Here is a 12,353-nt window from a genome sequence, read left to right as displayed (position 1 = left end):
ATTAGAAGAAGCGGAAGTGGAAAACAAGGACGATGTGATTAAACCACAGGAAAAACATCCAATTCATCTTTTCACTGGTGTTTTAACCTCTTACCTCATTCTGTCTGGCTTTTATTCTGAAAGGGTTTTACAGTGACTTCCTGTGTGGATCTCTGGAAACATTCAACTGGTTTGATGTTTTCAACTGTTCACATTATTTTACTTAGGAAAAAAAAAAAAAAAAAAAAAAAATTATATATATATATATATATATATATATAACTAAACTGATTGATTATTATCTGATGACTGGTTTTATTTCTATAGTAATAAGTTCTACATTCCCATAATAGCTTCAAGTACTTTCATGTATTCAATAACATTCAAGTTATTTACACATTAACTAAACATCATAAATCCTCCTCAGTTTAAATAAAATTCACTTTAAATTCTCTTTAATTATTAACAATAAAACATTTATTGTATTTTCAAAAACACAGAACTTGTAGAAAACACAGATGAGGATAAATAAACATATGCGTTTGTACAGAGGACGAGTGTCCGTCATAAACTCTGGGGTCATGTGACCTTCCTTCCTGTCACCGTGGTGACGGTGCTAGGCGAACGGCCCGGCGGCAGGTTCAGGGATGTTGGTGGCATGCATGTCCCGTGTCATGTTGGACTTTTCCTTGAGTTTGGCCTGAAGCAGCGTGTGCTCGACGACGCCGATCCTCACGTCCATCTGCAGCGTCTCCTGCTTCAGCTTCGTCAGACTCTGTTTGATCTTCACCACGGGAGCTGAAACGGGACAACAACAACACACGTTAACGCCGAAAAAACGATAAAACATTAACACTGAAACGGGACAAAACATTAACATTGAAACATGACAACACTCATTAACGTGGAAACAGGATGACAACAACAAACGTTAATGTGGAAACACAACAAAACATTAACGCTGAAATATGATAACACACGTTAACACTGAAACAGGACAACGACAACACACGTTAACAGGGAAACGCAAAAAAAAACCCATTAACACTGAAACATGATAACATGCTAATGCAGAAACACGACAACACACATTAACACGGAAACAGGACAACATGTTAACGTGGAAACACGACAATATGTTACCACTGAAACAGGACAATGACAACACACGTTAACAGGGAAACGCGACAAAACATTAACGCTGAAACGGGACAAAACATTAACACTGAAACATGATAACACATGTTAACGCAGAAACACGACAACATGTTAACACTGAAACACAGCAATGACACGTTAACAGGGAAACGCAACAAGGCATTACCACTGAAACATGACAACATACGTTAACACTGAAATGTGATAACAAACCACATTAACACTGAAACACAACGACATGCTGACAACTGCACATGGCGGCGTGACCTCTGACCTCCGTCGGACATGCTGCTGCCTTTGTCCTCCATCTCCTGCTTCACCTTCTCCAGGTCGTCACTGATCTGAAACAGGGAGGACGACAAAAGTCCTTTTATGTATGAATAAGTACCACCCCCATGATTGTTTGTTTAAACACTGAATGCAGTTTTGTGTTTATAGATCAGTTTCATGATGACGTAGGACGTATGCTGCTCGCGCACCTTGGAGGCAGAAAGCACACCAAGTTTGCAGCAAAGCACTGACTGCCGGTGTGAATAATGCCGTCGTCTTGCTGTGCCGTGGGTTGTCAGAACAGAAAGAACACAGAAGGATTTAAACTTCTACAGAATTCCTGGTGGCAAACATCCCTTCCAGAAAAATCAGCAAACGTTATGGTTGCAGGCATTAAGACGCGAGAACTGGTCTGAGGAGGAAATGAAGAATGCTGGTCTGTGCAGTGCACACTTCAGATCTGTACATACTGGAGATCTACCACACAGAGGTCGCGTTAACCAGAAATATTCCGCCATTGACAGATTTTTTTTTTTTTAAATGACAGAAAATTCTGAAGGCCGTCCGTCATTTTGACAGATTAAAATACTGAGGGTAATCGTTGTTTAGCTAACTTTAGCCAAAATTAGATGCTACTTTGCTAGTGCAAACTGTGAAGACATCCGAGTCTCCTTAGTTCTTTTAAAGCCCAGTAAACTGGATGGAACTGATAAACACGGTGAAAAAAAAGGGACTGATGCAGTGAAAGATGACAGACAAGCAAATTATACACCAGTTCTGATGGCATTTGGCGTGTTATATGTACGCATTTTCTACCTTTCATGTGTTATTAGATGGCATGTCAATTTGTGCCCAGATCTGTGCTTCACAGAACCTGAACCCTAACCCTCAGTGCATGGGATTTGACACTGCGTGAACAAACACAAGGAAAGCTTAGAATGTCTACAGATAACATACCAATTAAAAGTGGCGTAAATAATTATGCGAGCAGTTGGTTTATCAGCTAGCAGCAACTACAGCTGCTGCATCATTGAGATGTTTTTGAACATTAAATTCTACTAAACATATCTCATTATCATTAAAAAATATGTTATGATGGAATTTTTACGACTGTCAAAATGACGGTCAATAAAAATGTCTAGCACAACCTCTGGTCCCCACCCGTCTGCGACAGTCTGCTTTTCTACTATGGGACAGCCTATCCCGATGCGGTAAAGTCAAATTATGCGGCCGTGAAAGAGAAGATGGGATCGGCTTTTGGACAGAAACAGTTCATGGACAGTTAGAGCTAACGTATTCGCTCGTTCACGAGTTCCGGGGGAGAGCCTGGAGGTGTATGTGAGCCGGCTGGAGCTGGTACTGGTGTTTTTGCCTCCGAGTTGCGCGCGCATCACTGTTGTTAGTAAATATTGAAACTCATCTATTCACTGTGTGTGGGTCTTCCATACGTTTGTGTGGATGGGGCGTTCACTGACCTCTGCCAGGACTCTGGTTCTTTCAGTGACTCCTCCACTGGCCTGATGGTAGCGCTCCTTCGCCTGAACCAGAACAGAGACAGAGTCTGACCAACGTCTGTGGAAATGGGGCCTGTCCGTGGACGTGTGTGTGTGTGTGTGTGTGTGTGTCCCACCTCGCTGAGCTTGGCCTGTGCGCTGCGGTACTCCTGGATCAGGTTTTCCAGTTGGTTGTTGATGTACTTCTCTCGGCTGCTCACTTTCTCCAGAGTCTTCCCGATGTCCTCCTGCAGTTTGTCCAGGTAACTCTGCACAGATGGACACACAGACGGACACAGACAGAGAGGACAGATGGACACAGAGACAGTTTAATGAAAACCTGAACGTCTGAACCAGGTCCAGGTTTATGTCTCTGTCTGCATCTGCTCTGGTTTAGTCTGTCCTTCTGGATCACAAAAACAAAAACAACCACGAAAAAGGGCAACAGTAAAAGAGTCAGAGAAGTGAACAAAAACAAAAACCAATCCAGTTCAGATCCATTAAATATTGTCCACAAAGAAGAAACACTGACTTTAACAAACACACAAACCGGGTTGGATTTTCACAATAAAATGACGTTTTAATAGAGACAAAATAAAATGACAGCACTAAAAAAACAAAACAAATCAATAAATAAAAACTAGGAACTTCAGATTAATCATCTGGGCTTTTCAATGCTTTTGTAAATCATTTGTCTTTCATTTTATCAGAAAAACACAAAGAAAAACTACAGAATAAAACCAGTCAGATCTTCTACAGAAAACAGGTTTCAGTCTGGTCAGAAACTACAGAGTTACAGATGTTCGGCTGACTCCTACAGTCTGAATGGGTCAGTGAATGCACCACACACAGATGCAGTGATGTCCTGAGTCCAGCAGGCGGAGCCAGACTCCCATAGTCTGAACAGGTCAGTGAACGCACCTTGGCCTCTTTGAGCGACGACTTGATCCCGTCTCTGTGCTGATGCATCTGGTCCACGTGGATCCTCCAGTCCTGCATAGATCAGAAGGACGCTGAGAGGGAGCAAAGCATGCTGGGAAACGGCTGCAAACGCCACCCTTTTAATCATTCAGTAAAACCGTCACAAAACTGTTTATATGACGCTTTTCCTGAACAGAAAATCACAATGTTCTCTAAAAACACAGGATGAAGACTGGATTCAAAAGCAACACAAGAAATAAACCTTTAAAACACACGATCAAAACTGGAATCACTGAGTCCAACAGCAGCAGCTCATGTTTTACAGATTCATCAAGACTTTATGAATGGGTGTGGCCTTCAGGGACCGCTGGGACAAAACAGAGTCACGTCTGCAGAGACGCAGCTTGTGGACATCCTGATGTTCATTGTGTGTGCGTACCTTGTTGTGTGTGTGTTGTGTGTTTGTACCTTGTGCGTCTGTTGTGTGTTTGTACCTTGTTGTGTGTCTATTGTGCATATGTTGTGTGTTTGTACCTTGTTGTGTGTCTGTTGTGCGTGCGTACCTTGTTGTGTGTGTGTTCTGTGTGCGTACCTTGTTGTCGGTCCGGACTGTCACCTTCAGCTGGGGCAGGACTCTCTCCACCTCCAGGTTCCACTCGTTGGCGTCCACCGTCGCCTCCAGGATGTCGTCCAGTTTGGATGCGGGTTGTGCGTCCTGTCGGACAGGTGTATTCAGGTGATTGTGGTACTGGGGGGGGGGGCGGGTCTGTGTGTGTGTTCTTACAGTGTGTGTGGTCCGTAACTTCAGAGCCTCCAGGTCCATCACGTTCTCTTCCTCGTCATCGGGTTCCTCCTGAGTTCAAACGCAGACACCAGGTGAGTTTAACAACGAAGGAACACAATAGGATGAATGAAGATGAAGCACGTGTTCAAAAACTCCAAAATTAACTAAATAATCAATAAATGGACCAAAATGAACAAAATAATCATAAAAATAATAATCAATAAATGGACCAAAATTAACAAAAAAATACAAAAATAATAATCAATAACAAATCCAGAAATTTACAAAATAGTCTGAAGGACAAATGAAAAAAATAATCTAGAAAATGAATCATAAAAAATAAGAAAATGAATTAAATAGTCCAAGAAAAGGACAACAATGAAGAATTGAGAAAATTGAAAAAAAATGTCCAAGGAAAGCAAGAAAATGGATAAACAAGAACAAAATAATAAAACAAAACAATTATAAAAATTAACAAGAAAACTGACAAAAATAAACTAAACGGTCAAGAAAAGTGAAACAAAAATAAAAAGGTAAACTGTACAATAGAACCTATAAAATAAAGTTGTGTGTTTTTATTTTTTTTTTATAAATCTTTTTAATAAGTAAAAATGTGACCCGTCGGTTCAACTGAATCTAAACCCAAAGCATCAACCGTTAAATCTGAAATATTCCATTTCTAATCGGAGACACTTTAAGAACACATGAGGGCGCCGTACGATCATGTCCTCCTCCACTTTACTCAGCGTCAGCTCGGCGTCGTCCTCCATCACAGACTCTTCTTCTGTGGTTTCTGTTGGGTAGCTGGGCCTGAAGGGAAGGAAACAACAACGCCGTCACAAACCAACCCATCTGGAAGCCGACGTGGTGACAGTGAACGCACCGCTTAAAGGAGAAGCCCCGCCTCCTCAGAGCCTCCTCGGCCAATCGGTCCAACACGAAGCACACGTACTCTCCTGAACCGGACTTGAGTTTGGACGGAGGGAAGTCCACTTTGACGCCCTGAGGGACGCCAGTAGACACAAAGTAGAAATGTCAGACCTTTGACCTGAGAAAGTCTGTGTTCAGTTATTACATGAAAAAAATAAATACAAACCAAGCAGAACTCAGCTCAGAGTCTACTACAGTAAAAAACTGATTATAGAGGAATACGTGTTTGGAATAAATACTCAAATGTACAGGTGTTTCCAGTTTGGACTGATGTGAGATTACCAGAGACTTTCCACTGTTTTTTAGTTTTTGTACAGAAGGTAATCTTCTGGATTAAATAAAAAGGATACAAATAATGACCAATGTAATCACAAAAATGAAGAAAACAGTCAAGAAAAATAACAAAAATGAGCAAAAATAATCAAGAAAAAGGATAAAAATTGGCCAAAATAATCTAGAAAATGGGTTAAAATGAACAGAATAATCAAGAAAATACAGAAAATTATCAAGATAAGAGACAAAAATGAGCAAAAATAATCTAGAAAAAGGATAAAAATTAACCCCAAAAAATTCAAGAAAATGAATAAAAATGGCAAAAAAATAATCAAGAAAATTGGTTAAAATAAACAGGATAATCCAGGAAATATAGAAAATAATCAAGATGGGAGACAAAGATGAACAAAATAATCCAGAAATGAATAAGAAAAAAAGAGAAAAATAATCTAATAAAAACAGCAAAAATGGGCAAAATAATCTAGAAAAATGACAAAAATGAACAAAATAATTCAAAAATGGGTAAAAATGACCCAAATAATCTAATAAAAAAGACAAAAATGGGCAAAATAATCTATGAAAATGATAAAAATGAACAAAATAATCTAGAACATGAATAAAAATGAGCAAAATAATCATGAAAATGAAGAAAATAATGAAGATAAAAGACAAACATGAGCAGATAAATGTGTTGTTGACTGAAGTCCGTCTGGTGTGTGTGTGTGTGTGTGTGTGTGTGTCGTACAAACGCTCTGAGTTCTGCCAAGATGTTGGACACGGTGGCGTTGGGTTCGTCATACTCCTGTGGTTCACTGAAGGTTCTGCCCGCCGTGTTGATGAGCCAGGCAGCGAGGACAGTGAACATGTAGAACTGCTCACCTGGGTTGGACGCCAGGTACGGACTGGAGACGAAATAATGTCTGGACACGACACACGGAGACAGAGACAGACAAGTCCAAGAAAGAGAGGAATAAAAAAGACATAATTGTAAATAATGACGATCAAAGATCAAAACGAATACAAACTGCACTAAAACAAACACACACCACTGTGGATTAAAGACAGGAAAAGACAGGAGTTAATGACAAACACAAGAAAATGAATAGAATAGAATAGAATAGAATAAAAAAAAGCACAGAATAGAACTGAACGGAATAGAATAGATGTTTATTGTCACTGATACACGAATAATGAAAATCCATTTAGCAGCAAATACTTAAAATCCAACAAGACCGTAAAAAAAAAAAAAATCACACAAAATTACATTGAAAAATACTGACAATATACAAAACTACAAACACACACTGGAATATACAGAAGGTCAACTATATCCTCCTGAGACCCAGGAAAGTTTTAGCTTTTTTTTTTTAAATATTAAATAATTGTCCTGATTAGAGACTGGATAATACAACAGCTTTTTCACATAAATTTTTAAATTTATTTTTATTTATCTATTTATTTTTTTAATGGAATGTCCAATGCAATATACATCATTTTTTAAGTAAAACTGTCAAACTTTTGTCACCTACAGAGGACAAAAAATGCATTTCTGGGTCTCGGGATGAAACTAGAGACAGAGGAAATATATGACATATATAGGTTATACACAGATAATACAGGATATATGTAAAGACCAATGAAAAACAAGGAGCATGAGGTATGAGTGTTGGTCTGGTGTTCTGGAGGACCGTATTCAAGTCCAGCTGAAACTGTTTTAAGAAGTGATTCAACCTTTTCTAGACATGAGGATAAGGAATGAGATGCCCTAGTTTTACATTTGACCAAACAGACAGAGGGGTGACCGGTTGACCAAACAGACAGAGGGGTGACCGGTTGACCAAACAGAGGGGTGACCGGTTGACCAAACAGAGGGGTGACCGCTCGGCCTCTGGGTTCAACAGCTTTTGTTTCTGTAGAATCATACAGAACACATGTATGTTGATTATGTTGGTATGTAATTATTATAATGCAAGTTGACGGTAAACTGTTACCATGGTAACACCACCAGGAATGTACTTTGTTTCTATTTTTCACACACATTTTGGTTCTATAATATAAATACTGTTGAATGAGTTCATTCTAATTTGGTTTAGGTTTGTTTTGTTCATTGTTCTAGCTTGAAGTCAAAGGACAGGAGTGAGTATTTAAAATGCTATGTTATTTGATGATGAGAATGGGGTGGGATTAAATATATTTTTCTCCTTCCCACTCCTTTTCAGGTGTAAATAAATGATTTTGGAATTTTGAATTTGCATGTATTCTGTAAATGAATAATCGAAACAAACAAATAACATGAAAAAATGAAAAATGAAAGGACACTTCTAGACCTGGATTTGGTCTGATGTGTCGCAGCTGTTAAATCTTTTTTTTTTTTTTTTTAAAGCACTTTCACTGGTAGGAGGTGGTTTTATGACCCAGAATCATCTGTGGGATAATCTAGTCCAGATCTGATGAGCCTAACTGTAGAGGTTTTAGATTTGGACCTGGTGTCATATGATCTAGATGTGAAAAAAGGCAGTTCAATGGCTCTTCTCTGTTTTTTTGCATTCTCACATATACATGTCTGACAGTGTGACGGTGCAGTTCAGACTGTCTTTAGGGAATATTTTAAATGTTTTGCAGTATAAAGAAGTGGATTATGAGGAGAATCTGTCACTTGGGTTCAGTTTCATTAACTTTCAGAGGTTAACGTGGGTTTTATTTGTACTTTAAAGTTTAAGTACCTAAAATTAACCTTACACATCTGTGGGTTAAACTGTGTTCATTTCCGTGTGCACATGTTCTCACCTGCTCAGGTTCTTCATGTTGTGTTTGGCTAAAACCTCCTCATAGTTCAGCACCTTCAGCTTCTCCAGTAGACACTCCATCACCACAAACACCTGATGAGCAGCTCCGGGGCCGCGGTCCTCCTCATCCCCGCGTCGACCGTCATCCGCCATCCCGCTGTGTGCGCGACACCAACCTCTCCTCAACAAAACCCGTACAACCCAACAAAGCCCCTAAAAGAACCGAACAGGCTCCGACGCCCTTAGCCTGTTAGCTAACTGTTAGCTAACTTTGTTTGGCTTCTTCTCCGTTGTCAGGCAACCGGGAGCTAATGCTAATCCTAACAGGCTACAAAGATAACGTCCGCCGCCAGAGACACACGCCCTAAGTTCGGATTCGGACTGGTCTTTTGTCCCCTGGTACAAACAGAGGACCGTACGAAAGCCAAATGACTACATTTAAAGTGTTCATGTTGTTAATTATCATCAGCAGTACTGGCAGCAAATTTGTTGTTTCTTCTTCTTCGTCTCTTTTATTGCACCTTCTTCTTCTTCGTCTCCTTAGTGGTGGTTGTAAACTGTTTTTTTATAGCCACCTATTGGCCAAAGTCGCATCCTCCCAATATAAATTTATTTACATATATTCAATTGAAATATGACTCAGTAAACTCCATTTATTTGTTTCGTGAAACAAGTCACAAATAAAAGTTAAGAGTTAAATTTATATTATGTATTTTTGAGGTTTTTAATGAGGCGACATCTTTCTTTGTCATGTTTCTGTGGCATGACTGTGTGTCTTTATAAAGTGTGGGTAGTTTACTCTGTACCAATACATCGTATTCTATTAAATGGTCATTTAATTGTTTGTGGAGTTACTGATCTGTGAGAACCATGTAATGCTTCATGATCTAAACCATGTCTGTCAAACTCATTTGAGTTCAGGTTCCACATTCAGCACAATGGGCTCTAAAATGGGCCGGACCAGTAAATAATAACATAAGAACTTTTACATACCTAATAATCCAAATATTTCACTTAGTTTTAGTGTGAAAAAAGTCAAATTGCATTATGAAAATATGAATAACCTAAACAACCATTGTAAACCTGACATGTGTTAAGAACAATAAGTGCAATTTTAAGAATATTATGTCTCAGCTTATTATTAACACAACTTACAGATCATAATAAATCTATTATTTTGTTAAAATTGACCTTTATTTTTCTTAAAACATTTCAAGTTATTCACATTTTATTGTGAGAATAGTCTGTACTTGTAAATATTTTCATAAATGTGACACCCTTGACTGTTAATATTTTCAGTGTAATTTTTCCATTTTGCAAATTAATGCTGTGGACCAGATTGGAACCTTTGGTGAGCCGGTGTTGGCCTTGGGGCCGTATGTTTGACATCCCTGATCTAAGGGTTCGATAAACACAGTCAAACAGAGAAACAACAGATAAATAAGCTTTTAACGTACATTCTAAAACAGAACCTGTACTTCAGCTCAAACATGGAGGAAACACCTGTCAGTCCCATTAGAGTCTCCACAAACCCCCGAAATCACCACAGACCTTTTAAATCCTGGTAAATACATGTGTTGAAGATCTGAAGTGTCTGAGGTTTTAGTTCCTTTTGTTCACAAACCTTCACCTGCTCCATACACTGGATTTTAACGTCTTAACATCTCAGTTTATCACAAACATCCAACATTAACATGTGGAAGTTTTTCACTGGATGTGAAGACGATGAAAAACTGTAAAAGGAACAAATGTAATGTAGTAAAAAAAGAATGATACTAGCCTGGTGTAGAAGAATAAAGCTGCAGAAAATACAGGAAATACTGGAGTAAAGTCCTTCAGATGAACGGTCCTGTAGAAGTCCAGTAGAAGTGTTCAGTTACATCGCATCAGAGGAAATCTGCCAAAACAGGAGACTCACATGGACCTCTGAGCTTCATGAAAGGTCATTTAACTGGATAAGGGGTCTCCAACCCACGGCCCCAGGGCCAAAGGAAGAAAACAGTCAAGAAAAATGAACAAAACAATCTAGAAAAGGGATAAAAATAAACAAAATAATCAAGAAAATGAAGAAAATAATAATGAAAAAAAGGACAAACCTGAACAAAATATTCAAGAAAATGAATAAAAATGAACAAAACAATCAAGAAAAGGGAGAAAATAATCAAAATAGACAAAAATGAACAAAATAATCAAGAACATTTATAAAAATGCACCAAATCAAGAAAATAAATAGTCAAGAAAAGGGATTTAAAAAATCACCAAAATAATTGTGAAAAAGAAGGAAAATGTCTAGAAAAAGGATAAAAATGAACAAAATAATCAAGAAAATAGATGACAAAATAATTTTTGTCATATCAACTAACGTTTTTGTCATGTTATATTCCTTTTCTCTCTCTCTCTCTTTTTTTTTTGCCAAATTCAACAAGACAAACTTATTTTTCATTTGTTGACAGTTTTGTCTGTTTCAAAACAAGCCTATAAAACATGAAATCCAATCCATTATTATTATTATTATTATTATTATTATTATTATTATTGTCATAAATATTATTATCCTCCTCCTCCTCCTCATTATTATTATTATTATTATTATTATTATTATTATTATTATTATGTACTAATGCTGCAGTAAAGTGATGAAATTGGACGTCCTTTCTTGTATTTCTGTGGAACATGAGAACATGTCTGTAGTGTCTGCTCTTTGATTAGACATGTTTAGTCCTAATAAACTGAACACATCCTCCTCATATTCCTTCATATCTTATACATTCAACCTCGACTCAACCTTGGGCTTTTATCCGCTGAAGCGTGGTGTGTAGTTTCAGCTGCAAACACAGCGTGGGGGGGTGAATTATTCATGTGTCCGACCCCCCGCTGAGCGCCAGGCCGTGCAGGGAGGGGGGCGTTTGTTTTAGGTTTCTGCTGCTCCCTGCAGTTTGTGGCTCTCAGGTGGAGCTCTGCGGTGACAGAGAGGGATTGACAGCTCCGCATCAGTCAGTCCTGATGCTGAAGACGACGTCATGTGACCAGACTGGTCACATGACATTCACAGCAGGTCTCTGTCCTGTTTCCTCCGTCCAGGTGGGACCCAGTCAGTTCAGTTCCTGTCCACAGAGTCTGTCCAGGAGGGGGCGACATTCCCAAAACTACAGAACCCTAAAAACATTTATCAGTCCCTCCAGGATTTCGCAGGATTTTTTTTTGGGATTATTGCGGCCTAAAATGCCTGGTTTTGCGGCAGCTTTTCCAAAAAATTGCGGTGACAGTTGTGATGATTTGAGGCTTCTTTTATTAAAGTCACAGGAACATGGGCATTTGCAAATTACCTAGAACAGACTTTTTTTTTAGTTTTTAGCCTTAAAAAGCACCAGGAAGGAATGATTTTAAACAAAACAGGCTTTTTTTCATTCATTCATTTATTTGTTTTGAGCAGCCAATGAGAGCGGAGCGTCACAGAACACCAGCCAATGAGAGCGCAGCATCACATAGCATCAACCAATAAGAGCGCAGCGTCACAGAATGTCAGCCAATGAAAGTGGAGCGTCACAGAACGTCAGCCAATGAGAGCGCAGTGTCACAGAACACCAGCCAATGAGAGCGCAGCATCACAGAACATCAACCAATCAGAGCGCAGCGTCACAGAACGTCAGCCAATGAGAGCGCAGCGTCACAGAACACCAGCCAATGAGAGCGCAGCGTCACAGAACGTCAGCCAATCAGAGTGGAGCGTCACAGAATGCCAGCCAATAAGAGCGCCAC

At 39.0% G+C, this 12,353-nt stretch overlaps 1 protein-coding gene across 1 annotated transcript; it reads right to left on the bottom strand.

Moving 5' to 3' along the window:
- Positions 1-417: 417 nt before the first annotated feature.
- ift57 (intraflagellar transport 57 homolog (Chlamydomonas)) lies at positions 418-9,118 on the bottom strand. The gene is made up of 11 exons (XM_030160741.1): positions 8,596-9,118; positions 6,554-6,728; positions 5,489-5,607; positions 5,325-5,415; positions 4,606-4,674; positions 4,414-4,536; positions 3,822-3,893; positions 3,038-3,169; positions 2,883-2,945; positions 1,412-1,478; positions 418-777 (listed from the first exon to the last, which is right to left on the bottom strand). Exons 1-11 carry the CDS (start codon positions 8,745-8,747, stop codon positions 596-598), a joined length of 1,245 nt encoding a protein of 414 aa, XP_030016601.1. The 5' UTR covers positions 8,748-9,118; the 3' UTR covers positions 418-595.
- Between the last annotated feature and the right edge of the window lie 3,235 nt (positions 9,119-12,353).

This window comes from Sphaeramia orbicularis, chromosome 17, assembly GCF_902148855.1.
Source record: "Sphaeramia orbicularis chromosome 17, fSphaOr1.1, whole genome shotgun sequence".
In the NCBI taxonomy this organism is placed as follows: domain Eukaryota; kingdom Metazoa; phylum Chordata; class Actinopteri; order Kurtiformes; family Apogonidae; genus Sphaeramia; species Sphaeramia orbicularis.
Note: the sequence above shows the minus strand (reverse complement) of the source record. Positions and strands in the feature narration are given on the sequence as shown.

Coding starts and splice junctions, on each gene's coding strand:
- ift57 (XM_030160741.1), bottom strand. CDS start 8,747: ATGGCGGATGACGGTCGACGCGGGGATGAGGAGGACCGCGGCCCCGGA. Junction 4,537..4,605: donor AGTTACGGACCACACACACT/GTAAGAACACAC, acceptor CCTGTCCGACAG/GACGCACAACCCGCATCCAA. Junction 1,479..2,882: donor GAACCAGAGTCCTGGCAGAG/GTCAGTGAACGC, acceptor TCCCTGTTTCAG/ATCAGTGACGACCTGGAGAA.